Genomic DNA, 25337 nt, shown 5'->3' with positions numbered 1-25337 from the left:
CCGCGTCTCCATGACAGCCAGAGACGCCGCGCCGGCAGAAAGAAGCAGAATGGTGAGAGATCCCCGGAATGAATCGTGTGTGATATTTACCGTAACGATCATTAACGGCAGCTCTGATTGACTGGCACTGCTGAAAATACCGATCGTTATGGAAAATAATCGTTATAGGTGACAGTATGGGGACCAGCGTGTGACCTCCACCCCAACTACACCGACCCCCACATCACTTCCATCCCGACCACCATACAGGACCTTCTCAACCCCAAAACCTCACCCCCCACCTCCTCCATCAACACCACCTTATTTTTCCTTGCATCTCAGTGTTGCTGTTCTCCTGCAGCCTCTTTACAGCCACTTCCTGTGTAGATGCACTTCAGCAATGGCTGCATGGCATTTCTCAGGGTAGGTTTCCTGATGGCAACAGTGGTAGACCATGTCTGTGTAATGTTTGTTGAAGCAGCCATTTGCAGTCTTAAATCAGACGCCTGTGTGGCAGGGTGACAACGCAGGACCACAATTTGGAGACTAGGATAAAGTGTTGTCACCCCATAACAGGAAGTGCCTGTACAAGGATCTTTAGGACAGGATCACCAGGGATTATTTTAATAGACAAAGAAAAAAAAAAGAAAAAACTGGTCACCTACCCAGGTCTATAATTGGCTTTATAAACAGTGAACATGGAAGGCGTCACAAAGTAAAAAATAGGACTATCCAGTTCAACTTGCCAGCCTACCCCAGTCTAATAATGGCTATTGTCGGCAAGGAACATGGATAAGTATAATTTATCAAAAGAGGGGGATAAGAAAGCCAGTTCAAACTGCCAGCCAGTTAGCCAACTATCAAAAACCAAATTATTATTTTAATAGAGGCTGAGGTTTTTTACAGGTTGAAAATGACATTAGCAAGTTAAAGCAGAACTGAACCCATCGCTTTAACGGCTTCCTAAAACAGACATGCAGTGACAGTTGCTTGTGCTCCTAACCAAACTGCCAAACCGTCAAATGGCTGGAGCCATAACTGATCACATGTGCAGCACAATGGCAGCTGCAGATCAGAGGCCAGGATGGCAGCCTTCTTGGCGGGAAAGGTTTGGAGGGTTTTGTTCTGTATTAAAGATGATATGAGATTTTAGTGATCAGATGTACTTCTACCTGGTGTATGGCGGCTCCCTATACCATGGTGTGTATTCTATTCCATAGCAAACTTCAGTGACATTTGTTCATGACCTCCATACCATGTCCTCCAGGATTTCATCAGTTTCCTCTTTTTTTCATTGTAGAGACGCAGGAAAGGGAAGAAGAAGGTAGGAAAGGATTCTTTATGTAGAACAGTAGATCTATTATATAGCAGATGTAATCTATAGATCCTACACACACCAGTCCCAGGCAAGAGTGACTGAAAGGTGGCAAACAGGAGATAGCTGCATTAAAGAGCCCAGCGGAGTCACCCCATAAAGATCCATCACCTACCAATCAAAGACACCGCAGGGTCAGGCACATGTGACATTAGAGACCCATTTATCCCTGTCTCATCCCTGTTCCATGTTATATGTGTTTCCATGACATTCATTTGGAACAACACCCTAACCCACCAAGGCACTGCACATGTGTTTCAGCATGCCAAAACGCATTGCAATGCACCATAGTTATAATGCAAAAAGTTATTAATGTGTTACTAAACCCACAATAGTAAAATCAGTCTGTTTATGCAGTAAATCATGCTTGTTATACGCACTGTGGAACCTAAGGGGTTAATCCTCCACATTGTGTAAAAAAAGATGTTTGATCCTGACTTCTCTGATCCTCCCCTTTTTCCAAGGTCCCCAATCCATCTGCTGATAGAACAGAGCCTTAGGGGCAAGCTTACACATGCTCAGTTTGGTGTGTATTGCTAGAGAGTTTTTTTTTCTTGGGAGTGTGAATGTGATCAGCACAGGGCCAATCAGCACTATCCAGAGAGAGGTCAGGGGTCCTGCAGCCTCATTGGACATCAGGGGAGAATGAAAACTCCTCCTACAAGCTAGACACTGATAGAAGTCACAAGACTGCTCTAACCGCTGATGAGAAAAGGTATTTAGCAGTTTATATTTACTAAAATAATTGCATTTCCATGTTGTGTGTACTGTGGGAGACCAGATATAGTGAATGCAGGGTCTGGGGTTTAGTAACACTTTAAGGCGTACATTAACACACTGCACAAATGTAATTGGGCCTCAAAGCTTATGCCAATCCAAAAATGTTTTTTGGTGGTTTTTAGAACTCTGGTTTCTGGGATTCCATTAGAGAGATTTCCTCCAACTTCTAGTTCTACAGACAGTGATTTCACCAGATAGGAAGTAAGAGGAACTCTACAACAGGGACACAGTCAGAACTAAAAATCTGATGGGGGTTCTAGACTGTTTAATTTTGTTACTGAATAAGAACGTTTTCTGCTTTTGACCGGCACTGAAGAGTTGAAGTCTGAACTGTCTGCTTTGATCACTAAAGGCACCCTGTTTCTCCAGGACAACGCAGGAGCTCATACCACTCACCACACTACATGCACATTACAGCAACTTGGCGTGCGCTAACTTTTCAAAAATGCAAATGTTCGTGAATTATTGTGTTCACCATGGCTACAGAAAGAATCGTCTCTTGTGCAATTTCACAACAGGTTATGCATCTATTATCCAGGATCAGGCATTCCACACACTGAATGTTCACAGGAATGACTGCTGTGGGCTGAGAACCACCATGGCTGGGATCGTTACTGATGGCCGTACAGCCATCTTTGAAACATTTACACCATTCAGATGTCTTACTGCGGCTGAGTTTCTCATCCCCGTTCTTTGGGTTTTACGCCTTTACGCCAAAGGGTTTTACGCCTTTGCTCAGAAACTTCATCATCACATGCTGTTCCATGCACACACTAACACTGTTGTCTGTCATCTTGATTACTGGTCTCTGGACTGGCCTGTGTCATGTGCACCACCTGTCAGTAATAGGACACACTTGCCACTTACTACTAAGTGTAGTATCCTTTTTATACCTGAAAGATAAAAAGTCCCAGTTTGACTTGAACGCCCCTCGTATATGTCCATCCAAGACTGCTCTGCCCACTGAGTGACCTAAGTGCTATGCGATTTCAATGCAGTACAGACGGCGTCGTCACCCTCTTACACCTCTAGATCTGTTCCTTAACTCCTGTTCAGTTGCGGAATCATTTAAAATTATGCAAAATCTGGAGGCACCCCAGTCTAAAATGTAAAATTTATATATTAGCCTGGGATGATGCAAACAACCACCTTGATGAAATTAAAGTGGAACTACACTGTATCTGAGCACCACAAACCAAAAGCACTATTTCATTCATTTTTAATATTCAAAGCAGACTCCCCCATCCATCCATGTCTCCATGCTTTATTTTGCTGAGAAATCGCCCAGAAAAACACCCCCTAGCATTTCTAGCCATGACCATCTTGAGTGAGGACAGATGATTCATGTAGCATTTCCTTCCTGGAATCCATTTGCCTTTAGCTCAGGCATGCAGACAGGAGGGTGTGCTTAGCTGAGAAAACCCCTCCTCCCCTCCTGAAGACTTCTGGGACGTATGACATCATTTGCCTAAGCCTGGGAATTAGGAAGTAACTAAAGAAATGTAAAATAAAAAAACCCTCCTTCCCTCCTGAAGACTCCTGGGAAGTATGACATCATTTGCCTAAGCCTGGGAATTAGAAAGTAACGAAAGAAATGTAAAAAAAAAACCCCTCCTGAAGACTCCTGGGACGTATGACATCATTTGCCTAAGCCTGGGAATTAGGGTGTAACTAAAGAAATGTAAAAAAAAAACCCTCCTCCCCTCCCGAAGACTCCTGGGAAGTATAACATCATTTGCCTAAGCCTGGGAATTAGGAAGTAACTAAAGAAATGTAAAAAAAAACGATTTAAAACAAGTAAATATGGCATACTTTCCTATCTATTTAGAAAGTTTATCAGCATAAGGATTAAAACTAGTCCATGTTGATTGAGAGAGTGAAGTTCCGCTTTAACTTCATATAAGAAGCCCCTTCATATCAGAAGCCCCCTATCACATCAGAGTCCTGCTGTATATGAGAGCCCCCATCACATCAGAGTACCCCTATGATAGAGTTTCCCCATCACATCAGAGTCCGGTCATCCGTCTCTGTTCCAGGGCAAACTGGGTCTTGTGCTTGTAGCACCCTCTGGGAACCCAAATGGCACCCTAGTTGAGAAACATTGCTCTAGATAGCCCCACCCTCCAATATCAACTGGACTAACCAACTCCCATCTCTCACTTACCTCCATGGCTAGGTCTGGTTATTAAACCCTTTTCAATGAAATTCTGCACCTGTGCACTGATTCCCCTTTGACTTGAATGAGGTCAAACCCTGCAAATGGAGATGCTCAATATCCACTTCACATCTGGCAATGTACCCATACATTACTGGACTTCAAGTGGTTATAAAAGGATGATGCCCACAGCTGCAGGCTTCATCCCCGTACCGTTTTTTTAAAGCTGACAGCTTGCTCTCTTGTTAAAGCAATCCTAGCAACTAACTGGCCGCTGGATTGCTTTTACAAGCAGCAGGAGAGGACATGCCCCCCACTGCCTTTCGCTGCTTTAAGGGGCTATCCAGTCCCAGCAGGACACCCGATCGATCAGCTGGCACTTCTGCTGGCTGATCATAGAAGCAAAGAAAGCCCGGAACCACGCTGTTCACCTCTATAATATGGGGAACCAGTAGCAATGATCTTACATCACTTCCAGTTTACTCGGCACCATTTTTAAACATGGAAAGCATTTGATCACACGATCTTTATGTAATCAAGTGCTTTTAAGAGCAGAGGAAGGATCTGGGGTCTTATAGACCCCAGATATCTCCATAAAGAGTACCTGTCACTGCCTATTGATATCACAAGGGATGTTTACATTCCTTGTGACAGCAATAAAAGTGATCAAAAACATTTTTTTAAAATATACAGTGTAAAAAAAAATTTGTTTAAGGTGCCCCCATGCTCGCGTGCAAAAGCAAACGTACACGTCAATCCTGCACGCACGCAAGCAGCTATCATCCCACACATGTGAGGTATCACCGCAAACGTCAGATCACATTCAGTAATTCTAGCGCCAGACCCTCTTTGTAAATCTAAAGTGGAAACCTGTAAAGGCTTTTAAAGTGTTACCTATGGATAGTAAAATTTATGTCGTTTGTCACCGTTGCACGGGTGCATGCATTTTTAAAGCATGATATGTTTGGTATCTATTTACTCAGCGTAACATTATCTTTTATATTTTACCAAGAAATTGGGTTATGTATTGTGTTTTTTGGATTATAGGCAAAAAAATAGCAAAAGGGCTGTTCAAATACTGCGTGACATCAAAAATTGCCACACCCACCAATTTATTCTCTGCTTAAATAAAATATATAATGTTTGGGGGTTCTAGGAAATTTTCTAGCAATAAAAAAAAAGATTGTTACATGTAAACAAGAAGTGCTCGAAAAGGATTTTTTCTTCAAGAGGACATTTGGCTCCTTTCAAGTCAAGCAGCCAGTGCTTAAGAGAATTTCACCACCTGGGGATGTAAACCGTGGACTGGATCGTGACTGTGCGGCAGAGGTGGGTATGGGGCTGTGGTAGGTTCAGTTTAGCTCAAGAGGCCTGAGGGGTAAGTTAACCTTAGTTTAGGTTAACCTGGACTTGTACAATGATTAAGGAGAGGAATGCACTCAGGACAGCTGAGACTGCACACTGTACTTTGTATGTATGGCTCTGATACACCTTCCCTACGTATCATATCTCCATCTTGTGGTGAGAATAGATACTGCAGATTGTGGATTGGGTTTCACAGTTCTATTTATAAAGAAAACCTCCTACAGATACACAGAATATAACTGGATACTAACATTTATAGGTAAAGTTGATCCACGGAATATCTGATTGCCTCTCGGGGGATCAGGAAGGAATTGTTTTCCCAGCAGGAGCAAATTGGATCATGCTTTGCTGGGTTTTTTTGCCTACCTCTGGATCAATTGTGGGTATAGGATTATAACTTTTCTTTTTCTCTTTATGGTTGAACTGGATGGACTTTTTTCAGCCAGACTAACTGTTACTATGTAACTAACTGTAACTTTAAGAGATGCATGTAAGCTGCCATTGTTGATACTCTTACTACTTGACCTCTCTGCGGCTTTTGATACTGTTGACCATCTGCTCCTCCTCAAAAAACTCCACTCTCTTGGCCTCTGAGACTCTGCTCTCTTCTGGTTCTCCTCCTACCTATCGCAGCGTCCCTTCAGTGTTACCTATAACTCTGGCTCCTCCTCTCCACTCCCTCTTTCTGTAGGGGTCCCTCAAGGTTCTGTCCTTGGACCCCTACTCTTCTCCATCTACACCTCCTACCTTGGTCACTTGATAAACTCCAATGGCTTTAAGTACCATCTCTATGCTGATGACACAGAAATCTATCTTTCTACTCCTCACCCCTTCAGTCTCCTCTCACATTACTAACCTACTGAGTGACATATTGGCATGGATGTCACTCCACTTCCTCAAACTCAATCTTTCAGAAACTGAGTTCCTAGTATTCCCCACAGCCCGTGCCCCCTCCCCTGACTTTTCCATCAAGATCAATAATACAACCATCAGTTCCTCCCCTCATGCCAGGGTACTAGGTGTAATCCTAGACTCCCATCTGTCCTTTCAGCCCCAAATCCAATCGCTGTCCAAATCTTGTAGACTTCACCTCCACAACATCTCCAATATACACCCGTTCCTAATCTCGGAAACCACTAAGCAACTTATTCACTCCCTTGTTATATCTCGCTTTGACTATTATAACTCCCTCCTCATTGGCCAACTCATCACAGGCTATCCCCTCTTCAGTCTATTATGAATGCTGCTGCCAGACTTATCCACCTTACTAACCATTCTGTATCTGCCACCCCTCTCTGCCAATCCCTCCACTGGCTTCCCATTGCCCAACGGATAAAATTCAAAACATTAACAATAACATATAAAGCCATTTATAACTCTGCCCCAAATTACATCAATGATCTTGTCTCTAAATATCACCCAAACCTTACTCTCCGTTCCTCGCACAACCTCCTGCTCTCTAGTTCCCTTGTCTCCTCCTCACATGTTCATCTCCAGGACTTCTCCAGAGCTTCCCCCATCCTCTGGAACTCTCTACCCCAATTTATCAGACTATCGCCTACTCTGCTCACTTTTAGGCGATCTCTGAAAACCTATCTCTTCAGGGAAGCCTATCCTGCCCTCAGCTAATAATGGAATCTTCTACTCCTCCTACCAGTCCACCCCCCAGAGTTATTACCTTTTGTACCACTATCCCCTCCCTCTTAGATTGTAAGCTCCAAGGAGCAGGGCCCTCAAATCCCTCTTGTATTGAACTGTATTGTTGCTGTATTGTCTCCCATTATATTGTAAAGTGCTGAGCAAACTATTGCCGCTATATAAATTCTGTATAATAATAATAATAATATTAATAATTATCTCTCTTATACCTTATGTATTATAATGTACATTTACAAGCACAGTTCTCTGTGTGTGCAAATTGGATATTTAAACAGATCACCACTTACCGTATTTTTCGCTCCATAAGACGCACTTTTTTCCCCCCAAAAAAGGGGGGAAAATGTCAGTGCGTCTTATGGAGCGAATATGGAGCGGCCGGTCCGGTATTTCCACCGGCGCCGTGTCAGAATACCGGGCCGGCCGCTCAGCTCTACAGCGGGACCTTATAGAGATAACTGCTGACCTTTGGGGAGGGAGGGGGAGCGGGTACCTGAATTTGACAGGTACCCGCTCCCACTTCCGTGGAGTTGTTCTTTCATCTTACCTGTTCCTCTATCCAGCGGCGCGCTGTCTTCCCGGCTTCTGTAGTGTGGGCATGACAGTCGGGTGCCAAGTGCGCATGCGCAAGAAGCGGTGCTTTTTGTGAATGGTAAGGCGGCACCTGGGACACATGACAGATCCCAGAAGCCGCCGGACCAATCACAAAGCGCAAGTGCTTCTCGCTCATGCGCACTGGGCACCCGGCTGTCATGCCGAGCGCCATTACAGAAACCGGGAAGACAGCGCGCGGCTGGATAGAGGAACAGGTAAGATGAAAGAACAACTCCGCGGAAGTGGGAGCGGGTACCTGTCAAATTCAGGTACCCGCTCCCCACCTCCCCAAAGGTCAGCAGTCATCTCCTGTACTATCCACAGTCTCTGGTCATCCCTGTGCTGTCCGCAGTCTCTGGTCATCCCTGTGCTGTCCGCAGTCTCTGGTCATCTCCTGTGCTGTCCGCAGTCTCTGGTCATCCCTGTGCTGTCCACAGTCTCTGGTCATCCCTGTGCTGTCCGCACTCTCTGGTCATCCCTGTGCTGTCCGCACTCTCTGGTCATCCCTGTGCTGTCCGCAGTCTCTGGTCATCCCTTTGCTGTCCGTAGTCTCTGGTCATCCCTGTGCTGTCCGCAGTCTCTGGACATCCCTGTGCTGTCCGCAGTCTCTGGTCATCTCCTGTACTGTCCGCAGTCTCTGGTCATCCCTGTACTGTGTCCACAGTCTCTGGTCATCCATGTACTGTGTCCGCAGTCTCTGGTCATCTCCTGTACTATGTCCGCAGTCTCTGGTCATCCCCTGTACTATGTCCGCAGTCTCTGGTCATCCCCTGTACTATGTCCGCAGTCTCTGGTCATCCCCTGTACTATGTCCACAGTCTCTGGTCATCTCCTGTACTATGTCCGCAGTCTCTGGTCATCTCCTGTACTATGTCTGCAGTCTCTGGTCATCTCCTGTACTGTGTCCGCAGTCTCTGGTCATCTCCTGTACTATGTCTGCAGTCCATTAGTTCAGAATTTTTTTTTTCCTGTTTTCTGCCTCTAAAACCTAGGTGCGTCTTATGGTCAGGTGCATCTTATGGAGCGAAAAATACGGTATATGTTGTTCAGATATGAAACAGAATATCGATCTATCTATCTATCTATCTATCTATCTATCTATCTATCTATCTATCTATCTATCTATCTATCTTCTAACTTCCTCCTGTCCGATATTATTCTTGCATAGTTATTATTTTGGGTTTAAAACTTGCTTTTTTCATTTAGTCATCAAAAGGGACTTCAGCCACCTCCCAGAAGAAAGGAAAGCCGAGCAAGGCAGAGAAACTGAGGCTACAAAAAGAAGAGGAAGAGCGGAAACAGAGGGAGGAAGGTTGTTATAACACAATCCAATGTTCTTTGCACAGTGTCCTCATTTCAGAGACGTCTTTGAAAGCCAAGACCTATTTTTTTTTTTTTAGCTCAGCTAGAATAATTACCCAGAATTTGTCTTGTTGTTGAAATACCATACACCAGTTTAAATATCAAATCAGACTTGCATTGGTAGCAATCAATCTGTAAACCGGTAGGTGGGAAGGGGAGTGTTTTGGAATTACAGAAAGGAGAGCTTAGGGTGGGTTCACCTGTCTTGTTGTTATTACTTATTAATCCAGAAGGTGGGGTTGGAGCTTGGAGTCTGCCTCTGTTGTCACCCTTCTCTCATTATGAAGCAGTAATGTTGGGATCATGTACAATTTGGTAGGTAAAGCAATTTCTGTATCTGTGTTTCAGGTGTGTATTTAGCTATCTGTCTGACACCTTTATAAAAGTATTTTTATGTGAAGTGACTCCTTTGCAGAGTTCACCCTATTTATATTCACAATAGAGTTTCTACAGCCAAAGTTTCTAAAACCATTAGGAAAATGTTGGGGTCTTGTCTATGTGAAGAATTAAATGGATGAAAATGCAGCTATCTTAAATGCAATCATTCCTCCCTCCAGAAGAAGCTCGATTACTGGCAGAGCAGATTGAGGCCGCTCGCCTGGAGAAAGAACGTCTGGAGAGGGAAGCGATTGAGCTCCTAGAGGCGAAGGTAATCTGAGCTTGGTGATCCTCTGAGTCCATACCCAAGATGTAGAGGTGCATGTGGTTGTAGACATAAAGGTTTGTGTATGATGTGAATCCACCCTGAGCAATGTACAAACTTTAGTAAGTCATAGCAACCAATCAGAAGTTATCTTTTGATGAGCTAACCTCAGCAGACACTACATGATGATTATGATTATGGTTATGATTTACAGTCCGTCAGTTTTCCTTGCAGTTTTTTAATGAATACACAGAAACATAGAAGAGTGACGGCAGAAAAAAAGAGTGGTCCATCGAATCTGCCTGTTTTTTTCTGTTTGTTTTTGTTTTTTTTGTTTTGTTAACTTTTTTGTCTGAGTATAGATCTATGCTTTGTCTCAAGCATGTTTGAAGCTATTTACTGTTGACTGACTCACTACCTCTGCTGCAAGTTTATTCCAAGCATCAACTACTCTTTCAGTAAAATAGTACTTTCTGAGATTAGTTTTGAACTTTTCTCCAGTTAGGTTAAGGTCACGTCCCGTGTTCTTGATTTTGGTTTCATATTGAAAATACTGCCCTCTTGAACCTTATTCACCCCCTTCACTGTGTCTGTGTGCCATGTAAAACCCAAATAAATTACTGCTAATCTCTCCCGAAAGCAACTAGAGCACCGCGAGGAGGAACTAGGAGAATATCGTCTGCTGATTGATGAGAAGCTGGAGGCCGCAGCTCACTGGAAGAGGGACCTGCGCACACGAGCTAAGGTTCTTATCAAAGCATATAAAGTTGGCTATACTCAGTAACATTTTGATTGGTTGGTTCACTCAGTTATTAACACCCTTTTAAATGCTATCCAGCTGCATTTTTAAAGAGAGTATTATTGAAGCCTAACCGCAGTGAATATACAGTGTGTATATATATATATCTCCAAAAAATTAAAGGAACAGTTTGAAAACACATCAGATCTCAATGGGGAAAAATATCATGCTGGATACCTATACTGATATGGACTGGGTAACGTGTTAGGAACGGAAGTATTCCCCATCGTTTGATGGAAATGAAAATGATCAATCTACAGAGGACTGAATTCAAAGACACCCCGAAAATAAAACTGAAAAAATGATGCAGCAGGCTAGTCCATTTTGCTGAAATTTCATTGCAGCAATTCAAAATGGTACTCGGTAGTTTGTATGGCCCCAAGTGCTTGTATGCATACCTGACAACATCAGGGCATGCTCCTAATGACATGACGGATGGTGTCCTGGGGTATTTCCTCCCAGATCTGGACCAGGGCATCAGTGAGCTCCTGGACAGTCTGAGGTGCAACCTGGTGGCATCGGATGGACCGAAACATGATATCCCAGAGGTGTTCTATTGGATTTAGGGCAGGCAAGCATGGGAGCCACTCAATGGTATCAATTCCTTCATTCTCCTGGAAATGCCTGCATACTTTCTCCACATGAGGCCGGGCATTGTCGTGCACCAGGAGGAACCCAGGACCCACTGCACCAGCGTAGGGTCTGACAATGGGTCCAAGGATTGCATCCCGATACCTAATGGCAGTCAGGGTGCCATTGTCTAGCCTGTAGAGGTCTGTGCGTCCCTCCATGGATATGCCTCCCCAGACCATCACTGACCCACCACCAAAACAGTCATGCTGAACAATGTTACAGGCAGCTTAACATCCTCCACGGCTTCTCCAGACCCTTTCACGTCTGTCACATGTGTTCAGGGTGAACCTGCTCTCATCTGTGAAAAGCACAGGGTGCTAGTGGCGAACCTACCAATTCTGGTGTTCAATGGCAAAAGCCAAGCGAGCTCTATGGTGCCGGACAGTGAGCACAGGGCCCACTAGAGGACGTGGGGCCCTCGGGCCACCCTCATGAAATCTGTTTGATTCTTTGGTCAGAAACATTCACACCAGTGGCCGGCTGCAGGTAATTTTGTCGGGCTCTGGCAGTGCTTATCCTGTTCCTCCTTGCATAAAGGAGCAGATATCGGTCCTGCTGATGGGTTAAGAACCTTCTACAGCCCTGTCCAGCTCTCCTAGAGTAACCGCCTGTCTCCTGGAATCTCCTCCATGCTCTTGAGACTTTGCTGGGAGACACAGCAAACCTTCTGGCAATTGGACTGCCTGTGCAACCTCTCTAAGGTCCAGGTATCACCTCATGCTACCAGTAGTGACACTGACCCTAGCTAAATGCAAAACTAGTGAAAAACAGTCAGAAAAGATGAGTAACGAAAAAGTGTTTGTGGCCTCCACCTGTAAAGCCATTCCTGTTTTGGGGGTCATCTCACTTTTGCCCATCTAGTGCACCTGTTGTTAATTTCATTAGCACCAAAGCAGCTGAAACTGATTAACAACCCCCTCTGCTACTTAACTGACCAGATTAATAGTCCAGGAGTTTAATTGACTTGATGCTTTACTCTGATTAAAATGTGTATATATAAAATGTTTGGATTCCGTGAAAAAAAATCAAAAATTCTCTAAGATTTTTGTTTCTTGTCTGTGCCCCCACTGTGGGGATTTCCTTTTACTTCCTGTCTCTGTGACACCCACATAGGAAATAGATGGTGCGGGATTTGACTGGGACATGGACAGCAATAAAAAAATGAATGTTAGAGGTTCTAATCCTCTCCACTCTGTTAAAATGTTTTTTTTTTTGTTACTGTGTCTTCATAGAGAATTCCATCACATCCTCTCCTAACAGGAAGTGAAAGGAAACCATCCCCAAAAATTGATACTGATGGCAATGTAAACCTAACACTGACTTAGCCCTTCCCCACTCTACCTAAAAGAAAGTAGTTGCTGGAATTGGGCTTTTTCCCTTTTGCTGCAGATGCTGAAACTATAACAGTGGCATCAGCTCTGGTATGTAAACATACTTTTTACTCCTAACTACCCAGGTATGTAGGAGAAGTGATTTAGCCAGCCCCCCTCTTTCCTTTCTGGGTGCCTGAGAGCATTATGGCTGGTGTAAGAATGGATCTCCCCTGCTTAGTATGAACCTGGAAGCGCTCATCTCTGAGTATTTCTAGGTTCAGAGTTCTCAGTATCTGGTCACTCTGTGCTCAAACAGCCTCAGCAGGGTACAGAGGTGACATTAGTGTACTAATAGAGGATACCAGCATCAGCGTTGGTATGTAAACAGATTTTTACTCCTAACTGCCCAGGTATGTAGGAGAAGTGATTCAGGCAGCCCCCCTCTTTCCTTTCTGGGTGCCTGAGAGCATTATGGATGGTGTCAGAATGGATCTCTCCTGCTTTGTATGAACCCGGATGCGCTCAGCTCTGAGCACTTCTAGGTTCAGATCTGTCAGTATCTGGTCACTCTGTGCTCAACCATCCTCACCAGGGTACAGAGGTAACATTAGCTGACTAACAAAGGATGCAAACAGTATTAAAAATCTAAGGTACTTCTCCTTTTTTTACTTTATCTAAATGTTTTAGTTGAATTTAGACTTGAACACAGCACATAACAGATATATGTAGTCATCATCTAGATAAAAGAGAGGTTGAAAGAAGATTCTTTTTTGCAAAGGACAAAAGCAAATATATTCAGTGGACCACTTACATTTTATTGTAATTGCTGGGACAACTCATTGTTACTTAATGTGTTTCCTTTTACAGTGGGATCGCTACATGCTCTGTGACGGTAGTCCAGATCCTTCTGTATGCCAGGAAATCAACAGCTTCATGAGCCTATGGAGTAAAGAGACAAAAGAAGACTTCCAGTCAGTGCTGAACAAGAGCAATCTGATCCTCAGTGTGAGTGTTCAGTTGTCCCAGTCTCGTATGTTGAATCTGGCCTGACCGGTATACAGAGCTTCACTATATGATACAGTGTGAAACCTTCATTAAACACACACAATTTGCATGCCTTGCTACCATTTAGAAAACAATCTAAAAATGCAGGGTTTCTCACCTTTTTTCACTTCAGCAAATCAGTTTTAGTTTTCAAACTTTTACATTTACTATATTTGTGAGTAGATTATAGCAGGAAAAACAGGCAAAGTGTTTTAAAATGAAAAGCCATTATTTGGCTGGTTGTTTTAAATAGAGGGCATTGGGAGGAATTTATCAAAACTGGAGCGGACAGAATTCGGAGCAGTTGTGTATGGCAACCAATCAGCTTCTATCTTTGGCTTGTTCAGGTAAGCTTTGAAAATGAAGCATAGAAGCAGATCGATTGCAATGCACAGCTGCTACAGATCCTCTCCAGTTTTGATCAATTCCCCTCATTATGTCTTTTAAGCATTGTAGCTCTCTTAGTGATGTGTGTTGAAAATGGTTGCTATTTGGCTATAGCAACATGTGACCTCAGATTTAGGTTTCAATGAATGGGGGTGTTATTACTAACTCTGTGTCTGTGCTGGACTGTGGGATTCAGACAGTAGAAGAAGCTCATTTGGAGGGTATAAAAATGAACAGACCCTTATGAAGTGTGAGTAATGATCTTGTCCTTTTTTTAGTTGATTGAAGAGTTGGAGTTCCTCCTTCATGACACTCCTACTGAGGATCTGGCAGAGAGTGATGCTGCACAGTACACCCAGACAGTCCAGGAGCTGCAGAGTCTATTGCAACAAAAATTTGATGATGCCACTGAGCATCTCCTGAAGGTGTGGATTGAAGTAGACATATTAATAACATTTGTGTGTGTGTGTATTAGGCCTCCCTAGTGTTTATGGTGTTAGAGTTGTGACACAGAGGCTAAAAATTCTCACTAGAGTGCAAAACATACCAATACAATGTAAAATACAAAAAGGGGAATTATATCTATCGAGTTCTTGCATTTTTATAGTACCAATATTTTTTTTCTTTCTCTTTTCCTTTCTCTCCACCCCCCTTTCTTTCTCTCCTCTCTTCTTTCCCTCCTTTCTTTCTCTATCTCCCTCCCCCTTTGCTCTCTCTCTATTCCCCCCTCTCTCTCTTCCCCTACATACACACTTACACACCCACCCTCCTCTCCCTTCTTTCTTCTTTTCTCTCTTCCCTCCTTTCTTACTTTTTTCTTTAGCTCTTTCCCCCCTTTTCTCTTTTTCTATCCCAACTTCCACTCTCTCCTGATTTCAGGGATATAGGCAGCTTTTAAAACTTCACAATGTACCTAATACTTCCCGTTTATAGCATTACTTATAAAAAAGCTCTATCTCCATGAAACATGAAGCTTCCTGACTCCAGGCAAGCAGCAAGGAGCAGTTCACAGCCATAGCTCTGTTGACTTTCCAACTGATCTTTTTGTATTTTGCTTCCAGAATGCAGCATCTCTGTCTGACATCGACACGGGAAATATGCAGAAGGTCATAACAAATAAAAATGTCAAACTATGTATTTGGGCTAATCTTAACAAGAACCCAAGGTATGACAATCACACACTGTCACACTTACAGCATACAATTTCATACTCCTGACCGGGCGTCAGTGCTGTAGGCTGAATGGCAAACTGGTGCATATAAGTCATGTGCTGGAATTATGGCAGCCAGTTAGATATCAGCAGACTTTGCTTGGGGAACAGTATGGTTCTCCAGAAGTACTCTACAACATCAAACTGCTCCTCCCTATCTGAGGACGTCAGCTTCCTCCAGCCCCAACTATATATCCACTTATTAGAACAGAATGGCTAGCTTTGCAGTTGGTCAAAAATTGCTTTGTAGATATATTACAAACCTTCTCCCTCTCTGACTCTCCAGGACACGCCTGTTCTGCACACCACCGTAATCTTGAAATAGCTCTCGGGTCCCAGGTTTCCAAGGATTTATCTATAGTTCAATTTATGGATACCTCAGACCCAAGAGCCATTGTGAGCTTCCAGCGAAGGTGTTCAGATATGATCATCATCAGCACTGGAGGGTGTTTTGTAGATTTACATGCCCTTTTGGGCAGACACAACCCACATAAAACTCTGCAGGGTGCTATGCATTAAGGCTTAGCAAGGTGATGGGATATTTCACTGATAACCTTCTACCATAAACATTCTGCCCTGTAGTCTTGCACCACTGGATTTAAGGGGCGTTCAGTTGTGACAACAAATGTCCTGTGGTAACCAAAATAATCTCACTACCATATTAGCCACCGATACAGATCCTGTACATCAGATCATTTTTTCAGAGCTGTGCTAATACATGAAAATGTAGCACACTCCAACAAATTGAAAGTGAAGTGCTACAAAGTTTCCAGATGTATGATGAGCATAGCACTGAGCCTCCTCTCATCCTTGTAGGTTCAGAGGTTACAAATTTGAGGAAGAAGGCATCTCTTTTGACTTGCCAAAACCACTAGCATTAAGCAACATCGCGGTCCGTATCCTGCACACCAGCTACGACCACCTGTCCTGTCAGAGTCCTACCTTTCTGCCGCACATTAAGGAGACCGAGGAGAACAAGGCTGCTGAGACCATGAGACCAGACAGTGGGGTTGAGGAATGGAAACCAACTGATGAGGAGGTGGAGGAAAAATCAGAGCCAGGAAATGTTGCTACAATGGAGGACGAAGTGCAGTCTGAGGGGAGAAAGGTGAGTTAGGTATTGGATTGGCACTGTATGACTTGTATATTAGGAACAACTACTACCTGCTGCAAAACTCATCTCATGTTGCTCTTGCCTGTCAATCAGCATTCCAAACCTAATACATACCAATATTCAGGGCTGGGCCGAGGGGTAGGCAGAAGGCTGGCTACCTCGGATGCTTCAGCAGGAGGAGTGGAGGCAAAAAGGTCAGGTCCTGCAACCTTTGCTTCAGAGGTTGCCCTCTGTTCATGGGGTAACACACTTTGGCCTTTATGTCTGGGTGCCATAGGACCTTTTTCCAGCACTGCCTGTGTCCCTCACTGAAGATTTTCATACGTGGCGTTCTGCTCATAAACTATTTTCTAGCTTATGGTTTTCATATACAGCTCCAGTCTTCTCAAAGCCAAACATTACCTAAAACAGTTTGATGGGGGGTTGGCAAATGCAATTATTAGCATGTTTTGTTTCTCAAAAAGGACATATACTGTACATGAAACCCCAGATTCATCGTTCATTGCATCGTTAGATACAAAAAAAAGCATTTGATTCTGTGGAATGGGCATATTTTTTCCCACTCCTGGACAAATATGATTTTGGATCCACATTCACCTCCTGGGTGAAACCTATGGTTCGAGAAAGGGTCAACTTATTTTAGACCCATTTCAGATTTATCGTGGAACCAGGCAGGGTTGCCTTTACCCCCCCCCCCCCCCCCCCCCCTTTATTTGCACTTGCCATTGAGCCATTGGCTGTGAAATTGAGAAAGGATGTTAATTTTAAAGGCCTATGTATAGGGGAATTTAAGGAGCGTGTATCACTGTATGCAGATGATATGCTATTATACCTAAATGATCCAGACTCTGCTGTCTGCAGCCTTCTCGCTTATCCAGGAATTTGGAGATTATTTCAGATTCCGCATTAACTGGGCTAAATTGACGCTATTTAACCTTGATAAACAACCAAATTTGCTATCTCCTTCTCTATGTCCTATTTCTGTATTGGATAACTTTAAATACCTTGGGGTTAATATTCAGCTCCCACTAGCCTCATTCTCGGATGATAATCTTTCGCCTGTTATTAGATCATTCAAAGAAAGGCCTCTAAAGTGGAGGGATCTTCTTTTAACACTGTTGGGCAGGATAAACTTTTTCAAGATGATTTATTTGCTGAAGTTTCTCTAAAATCTTTCCAACACCAATACACATTCCTAAACAGCTTTTTAAGTACATTCATTCTTTGATCAGTTCCTTTTTGTAGGGTTCAAAGTGCCTAGAGTCTCCCTGGAAATTTTGCAACTCCTCATTAGTAGAGGTGGTTTCGCATTACCAGATCTTCGCATTTATTATTTTGCATCTCAAACCATGTATACACATTGGCGAATGTTCCTCCAGTTGAATAATGGTTGAAGCAGAAGTGGCTTCCTCTTACGAAGTGTTGCCGAACTTTTTCTACAGAGGTGAGGTCCCCACTACTGAGGGTATGACCATATTAAAAGTTTCTAGGAGTATACTAAAGCTGCGCATTAAACACATCTCTGACATATCTCTAGGCCTCTGTCCAAATGCCCCACTTTTGGTATAATCCGTGCTTAGGTGAATTTTTAAAATTAGACGAAGGTCTATGTGCATATTCTGGAGTTAAGTACCTTCATTCCTTATATGAGTCTGGAGTGTTTAAATCCTTTCAACAAATGCAGAATGAGTGGGGTAAACCTTCTTCAAGGAGATTTCAATATGTACAGCTCCAGCATGCCGCATTGCGACAATTTGGTGCGCATATGGTATCTCTCTCTAACACTAAATTGGAAACTCTCCTATTAAGACCAGAACATAATAAATTGGTATCTAGTTCCTATTCCGCACTGACTTTGATAGATGATAGACGATGTCAAAGGACTAGGAAATGGTGGAGTGCACTTATACCAGACCTGACAGGGGAGATTTGGTTGGAGGTACTCAGTTCATATGTGGATACTGTCACCTCCTCCATGAATAAAATGATATAGCTACACTATTTACACCATTTGTATTATACACCATTGTGTTTATTCAAGATGGGAAAATGAGACACTGCAACCCGTCATAAGTGTTTATAGTAGCAACTGAGGGATCCTTCCTTCGTATGATGTGGGACTTTGGTAAGGTTCAGCCACTCTGGTCACAAGTTACTCAGTTTATAGCTGACACTTGATCTTCCAAATATATGTAGTCCTTTAGTTGGCCTTCTGGGGGTAATTGAAGATGGTATTTTGGATAATGCCACAAAAACTTTTTTGAGACTACTGTTTGTTTATGTACATAATCTGATTGTGTTAAACTAGATACGAACAGATGTGCTTGGCTTGGCAGCCTGAAAAAAAAAAAGTTCATTTTAATGGCCCCTTTTATACAAGATGATCTATGAGGCTAGGGGATGCCCGACAAAATGTATGTGAATATGGTCTAGATGGGTAGAGTCTTCAGACACGGTAGAGGAATGCCCTTGAGGGATAGAATTGGTATAATGCGTGGGATATTACCGTTGGTCTATTATGTAACTGTACTTCTTTGTTGTACTGGGAGAAAGTAAAGTACTGATGCTAGTACAATGACATGAAGCAGGGGGTAGTGGTTCACTTTGAAAGGTTTAGTTTTACTTTTCTTTCTTTTCTTTGTATGTTGGTGAGATTCTTTTCAGATGGCTAAGCACAGCCCCTTTCTTTTTCCTTACATAACAAAAAAAACTGTATGTAATTGTGTTGGCCATCAATGCTATATACTGTATATATGAAGTGGTTCTGCTGATTCCATCTCTCTGGGAACCCAGTTAAACTGCACTGTGGAATGTCATATTGCAACTGGATATTGATTATTGATTGTAGATGTAGCTTTGTATTGAGATTCATATATTATGGAACATGTTTTATGTACTTTTATGCTGTACATTTTGTGCAAATAGCAAAAAAACCTCGTAAAAAAAGATAATAATTAGACGTGCATATCATTATGCAACATAAAACATACAAGACACAAAGTGAATTCTTACATGATGATTTGATGATGGATGTATGATCCAGAAAGGAAAATTGATATTGTTTGGATTTCTATATGAATGTATTCTGTCTGCTGTGTGATGACAGCTCCTCACAGACTAATATGATTTATTCTTTGTGTGGTCTAGAGTACCCTCAGCTCCATGTCTCAGAGAGAAAACACTGAGAATGGAGCTGAGCTCCAGGAGAACAACGTCATTGAGGCTGACCAGACAACAGAGAGCCAGCTTGGGGACCTAACAGAAGGTCAGTGCATTGTAGCAATAAATATTTAAAGAGTCAGGCTGTTCTGGAAGATGACCACTACACCTCTGCTGTTATTATGGATCAGTACCATTAATTACATCATACCGATGGGGGAACTCTTAGCATTTAACAATGACAAACTAAATCTCTTTCATATGCAGTGGGCGGTATGGCCCCACATTTCCATCTCCCCCTCAATAAAGAATATAATATACATTATATTGCCAAAAAGTATTGGGACACCCCTCCAAATCATTGGATTGAGGTGTTCTCATCCCCTTCATGGCCACAGGTGTATAAAATCAAGCACCTAGGAATGCAACTGGGAACAACAGCAACTCAGCCATGAAGTGGTAGGCCACGTAAAATGACAAAGCGGTGTCAGCGCATGCTGAAGCGCACAGTGCGCAGAAGTTGCTAGTTGTCTGCAGAATCAATAGCTAAAGACGTCCAAACTTTGTGTGACCTTCAGATTAGCACAACAACAGAGCATAGAGAGCTTCATAGAACGGGTTTCCATGGCCAAGGAGCTGCATCCAAGCCTTACATCACCAAGTGCAATGCAAAACATTGTATACAGTGGAGTAAAGCACGTCGCCACTGGACTCTAGAGCAGTGAAGACGTGTTCTCTGGAGTGACCAATCACGCTTCTCTATCTGGCAATCCAATGGACGTGTTTGGGTTTGGCGGTTGCCAGGAGAACGTTACTTGCCTGACTGCATTGTGCCAAGTGTAAAGTTTGGTGGAGGGGGATTTTGGTGTGGGGTTGTTTTCCAGGGGTTGGGCTTGACCCCTTAGTTCCAGTGAAGGGAACTCTTAAAGTGTCAGCATACCAAGACATTTTGGACAATTTCATGCTCCCAACTTTGTGGGAACAGTTTGGGGATGGCCCCTTCCTGTTCCAACATGACTGCGCACCAGTGCACAAAGCAAGGCCTATAAAGACATAGATGAATAAGTTTGATGTGGAGGAACTTGACTGGCCTGCACAGAGTCCTGACCTCAACCCAATAGAACACCTTTGGGATGAATTAGAGCGGAGACTGCGAGCCAGGCCTTCTCATCCCACATCAGTGCCTGACCTCACAAATGCGCTTCTGGAAGAATGGTCAAACCTTCCCATAGACACACTCCTAAACCTTGTGGACAGCCTTCCCAGAAGAGTTGAAGCTGTTATAGCTACAAAGGGTGGGCCAACTCGATATTGAACCCTACGGACTAAGACTGGGATGCCATTCAAGTTTATGTGCGTGTAAAGGCAGGCGCCCCAATACTTTTGATAATATAGTGTATTACACATCCTTTACCACTACCCCCATTCAATCAGCCAACTGTGAGTAATATCCTACAATGCAATGAGTCTTGTCCCAGGTTGGATACACTCCATTCACCCCACCTGAACTTATTACCCTCATGCCCCTCATCTTTACATGTTCACAACATGACACACCACCCCCTTAGTTAATGGGACCATCACTGAATACCTGAACCTCTCACCTTCAATTCAGACACACATACTCTCTATGCACAGAACCTTAATGGATCACTACACAGAAATTTTAAAGCCCAGCTGTAACCAGCTCATATCCCATATCATATATGTATCATCATAAGAAATATTGAAACTGTGCTATGTTTTTTTTTTTTCCTTTCTTCTTTTTATATGTACCCTTTAAAATGCAATAAACAAAGATTTACCCATAAGAGGGTCTGACCATCCAAAACTGATCTTCACTTACATTTGGATGCAAAGGTACACAGGTAGATTTTAGATATTTTTTTTTATATATTCCTACAAATAGGAGTACCACATCACCCCAATTTGCAGATAACATGGAAAGTCTTTTTATTTTCTCAAAAACTATCTGAAGATTTTTTTGAATGTTGTTTTCCCTCTATTGAACTACACTATGGGGTTGATTTATTAAAGGCAAATAGGCTTTGCACGGTAAGTGTACTAAAAGTGCAGTTGCTCTAGATCTGAGGGGAACATGCAAGGAAAATAACAAAAAACACATTTTTGCTTGTACATGATTGAATGAAAGAAATTAACAGAGCTTCGCCTCATTTGAGAGTTTCCCCTCGGATCTAAAGCAACTGCACTTGCAGTGCACAGTATATTTGCCTTTAGTAAATCAACCCCTATATGTCTGTGTAGACTGCTGGTCATACAGTATAGTGTACCACAATACAAAAGAAAACTATTCAGCAAAATCCGTTCTTTAGATAGTTTTTGGGAAATTAAAAAAGACTGTCCATGTTAACTGCAAATCATATATTTTCAAGCAAGCTATGACTCTTCTGTATGTACAGTATGCTCTAACTCCCCTAATCTGCACCAAATTATGAAATTTCTGAATCCCTGCAATAATAATTCATCAAGTGCTAAATCTGTGTTGTTCAACAAATATGTAGGTGGGATGGTCAGTCTTTGGATTCAATGTACGTAGCCTGTAGTGGGTGAAAACTGCTGGGTCGCACCAACAGCTCTGCTCTCTGCCCAGGTTATGTGTGGCACGTCTCTTATACTTAGACAATGCTCACTGTTCATTGAGTTCAGCTTTAAATGCCATTTGGAAGCCTCCCTTAAATAAATCCTCTACTGTGTAGGTCAGTCACCATCGCCTGTCCAAAACCAGCTGACCCCCGACGACATACTGGAGGATGATGTAGTGGATCTCCGTCAGTTCCTGAGTTTGGGTGGAGTTTACTATTTTGATGTCCTGGTGCTGCCCCCTCAGTGTAAGCAAGTGAATGGCTGGAGCATGGTACAGGTGAGAGGGTAATTCTACCAGTGATGGCATTTGTGTAGTCTGCAGTTCTGATAGAGAGGAGATCTGTGTGTGGAAAGCAAATGCTCTATGTATGTTATGGAAAGAATTTATATTTTTCACATTTTCCCTACTATTTTATTATGGTCAACACACATCTTTCTTATTACATTAAAATGATCCACAACTTTGCAGAACATAGCAGGAGTTAGCTAGTCAAAGGGAAATTCCCCTTCATTCTACATCTGACTTAAAGTGATTGTAATGGCTAAAGGTTTTTTACTCTGCATTAAGGTAAAAAACTTTCCCTGATCAGCTTCCCCAGCCCCCCTAAATACTTACCTGATCCCGATCTCAATCCAGCGCTGTGCCCTAAAGCAGTGGTGCTGCTCTCTCTCTCCTCACAGGACTCATAGGTAGCAGCAGAAGCCATTGGCTCCTGCTGTCCATTAAATTCTGTGAGGATGGAGTTGGGGGTGCAGCAAAGCCATACTGTTTGTCTCAATAGACGCACACAGCCTGGCTCGAAATCGAGCCTGCACAAGTGTCCCCTTGCTAGTGGTTTGCTATGGGGGCACACGGCGAAGAGGAGGAGCCGAGAGCTCCAGCTCGGGGCCCCAGAAGAGGAGCTTCAGAGCTGCTCTGTGCAATACTGTTACACAGAGCAGGCAAGTATAACATGGTTGCTATTGAAAAAAATTGAGCCTTTACAATGACTTTAAACTTACCTCCATTTTCTCCAAATCTTTTTTATTTATTTAAATAACAGCTAAAGGCTTCAATATGACAATCTTAAAAAGTATCAAATCCAATTGCTGTATGGTACACAAACCTCAAAAAATAAACAAAAAAACTTCCTTTACCTTTCCTGACTGAGGAAAATCCTCCTTCATTTGTGTCTCCTATGCTCCCTCCCAGACACTGCAGCTCACAGCGGGAAGGTTTCAGCAAAAGAAGCAGTGCTGTCAATCCAGAAAGTATTAGGACTAGGTGTGACTAGGTGCAGACTGACAAGCTACAGGTTTGTGAATCAGTAGTGACAATGCTGATAGCCACACCCCCTACAACATCTTCTCATCCCACAGCCTACAGAGTAGTGACAACTCTGCACTTAATTCAGGGTCAGTGCAGCAGTGTTGTCACCCCATCACAGGAAGCTGCATAGGGTGGACCTTGCTGGCAGGATCAACAGGTATATGTTCAACAAAGACAAAACTGTAGTGCAAATGTACTAAGTGCTGTAGCACATATTTTATTTTTTAAAGGGAGTCCATAATTCCGCTTACACAGTAAGATGTGGATGTATGAATAAAGGACCATTGTGCAGCCAGATATAAGGAGCTGCCACTGCTGAAGTCCTTTGGAAAACGCCAATTTCCTAGCTGTCTCTAGCTTTGATGCTTATTAAGAAACTGACCCAGAGAAAGCATGCAGGAAGAAAAGTAAGTGTGCACTCAAATTCATTATTCCAGATTTGCATAATTCCTGCAGGTGTGGAATTTATTGAAGCCACAGGATCAGTATGACTCCAGGCAACTAAGATTTTCAGAACAAGAGATCAGCATTGGAAGCCTATATTCTTATCTGAGTAGAGCTTTCCTTTAAGAGTAAAAGTGCGTGTTGTAGAAAAAAAAGTTTTAAAGTCAGGAGGGGCCAGCAGTCTTAGTTCACAGTGGCCCTGGTCCTATCACTGTTTTGGTATCTGCGAATATTCTATCCTATTGCGCTCATTACAAGAGTTCAGTGCAACTCACAGGTCTGCTGCACTCCATAAACAGACCAGGTAGCTGTTGGTACTGTCAGAGGAGTGTAGCAGGCCAGGCATCTGCTAAGCACACTGGAGACACAGAAGTCACGGAGTCGCACAGGGGGCACTGGAGGCGTAGCTCATGGAGACATGGAGGTGGGCTGGTGGCACAGGTGTACACAGAGATACACTAGAGGGACAGGGGAACACAAGGAGACACAGGGGTACACTGGAGCAGACTGAGGGGACCTGAGGATTGGAGGAACACTGAAACACGGAAGGCACAGTGAAAACAGAAACTTAGAAGCACAGGGCTCAGCTAGGCGTAGCAACCTGCTGCTCATACAGCAAGCATAGCTCTTTCAATTAAGCCAGCACCAATCATGTATAGGTATGAATGTGGGTTAGGGGCCTGATATTGAAAGCTCCTGGAGGGCAGGGACTGATGCAAATGTATTATATAGATATATTGCTGGATATCTATACTGATATGGACTGAGTAATATGTTAGGAACGTAAGGATGCCCCATCATTTGATGGAAATGAAAATTATCAACCTACAAAGGACTGAATTCAGACACCCCAAAAATCAAAGTGAAAACAATTATGCAGCAGGCTAGTCCATTTTGCTGAAATTGCATTGCATTTCCTCCATGCTCTTGAGACTGTGCTGGGAGACACAGCAAACCTGGTAATGGCAAGTACTGATGTGCCACCCTGGAGGAGTTGGACTGCCTGTGCAACCTCTGTACTGTCCAGGTATCACCTCATGCTACCAGTACTGACACTGATCCTAGCCAAATGCAAAACTAAAAACAGCCAGAAAAGATGAGTAGGGAAAAAAATGTCAGTGGCCTTCCACTTGTAAAACCATTCCTGTTTTGGGGGTCGTCTCATTGTTGCCCATGTAGTGCACATGTTGTTAATCTCATTAACACCAAAGCAGCTGAAACTGATTAACAACCCCCTCTATTACTTAACTGACCAGATCAATATCCCAGGAGTTTAACTGTCTTAATGCTATATGCTGATTAAAAAGTGTTTCTTTAATTTTTTTTGAGTAGTATATGTGTCTATGTATGTGTGTGTGTATATATATATATATATATACGTAAATTGACAGCATTATATAAGTACTTGTAAT

The 25337-nt window shown here is 43.0% G+C and overlaps 1 protein-coding gene across 3 annotated transcripts in view; it reads left to right on the top strand.

Moving 5' to 3' along the window:
• Positions 1-7: 7 nt before the first annotated feature.
• DNAI7 (dynein axonemal intermediate chain 7) overlaps positions 8-25337 on the top strand; it is a 34450-nt gene continuing 9120 nt past the window's right edge. The window contains exons 1-10 of one of the 3 annotated variants that reach the window (XM_089663594.1): positions 8-52; positions 9111-9216; positions 9824-9915; positions 10550-10654; positions 13522-13659; positions 14364-14510; positions 15147-15250; positions 16112-16403; positions 19557-19674; positions 22286-22449. In XM_089663594.1, the coding sequence (XP_089519720.1) occupies positions 11-52; positions 9111-9216; positions 9824-9915; positions 10550-10654; positions 13522-13659; positions 14364-14510; positions 15147-15250; positions 16112-16403; positions 19557-19674; positions 22286-22449 (1308 nt within the window). In that variant the 5' untranslated portion in view covers positions 8-10. Of the gene's footprint in view, positions 53-5924; positions 6034-9110; positions 9217-9823; positions 9916-10549; positions 10655-13521; positions 13660-14363; positions 14511-15146; positions 15251-16111; positions 16404-19556; positions 19675-22285; positions 22450-25337 lie in introns of those variants that run through there. The other 2 variants (XM_089663595.1, XM_089663596.1) reach the window with 2 other exon arrangements.

This window comes from Staurois parvus, unplaced genomic scaffold (assembly GCF_062004578.1).
Source record: "Staurois parvus isolate SC_StPar_1 unplaced genomic scaffold, SC_StPar_1.0 ptg001726l, whole genome shotgun sequence".
NCBI lineage: Eukaryota > Metazoa > Chordata > Amphibia > Anura > Ranidae > Staurois > Staurois parvus.
Note: the sequence above shows the minus strand (reverse complement) of the source record. Positions and strands in the feature narration are given on the sequence as shown.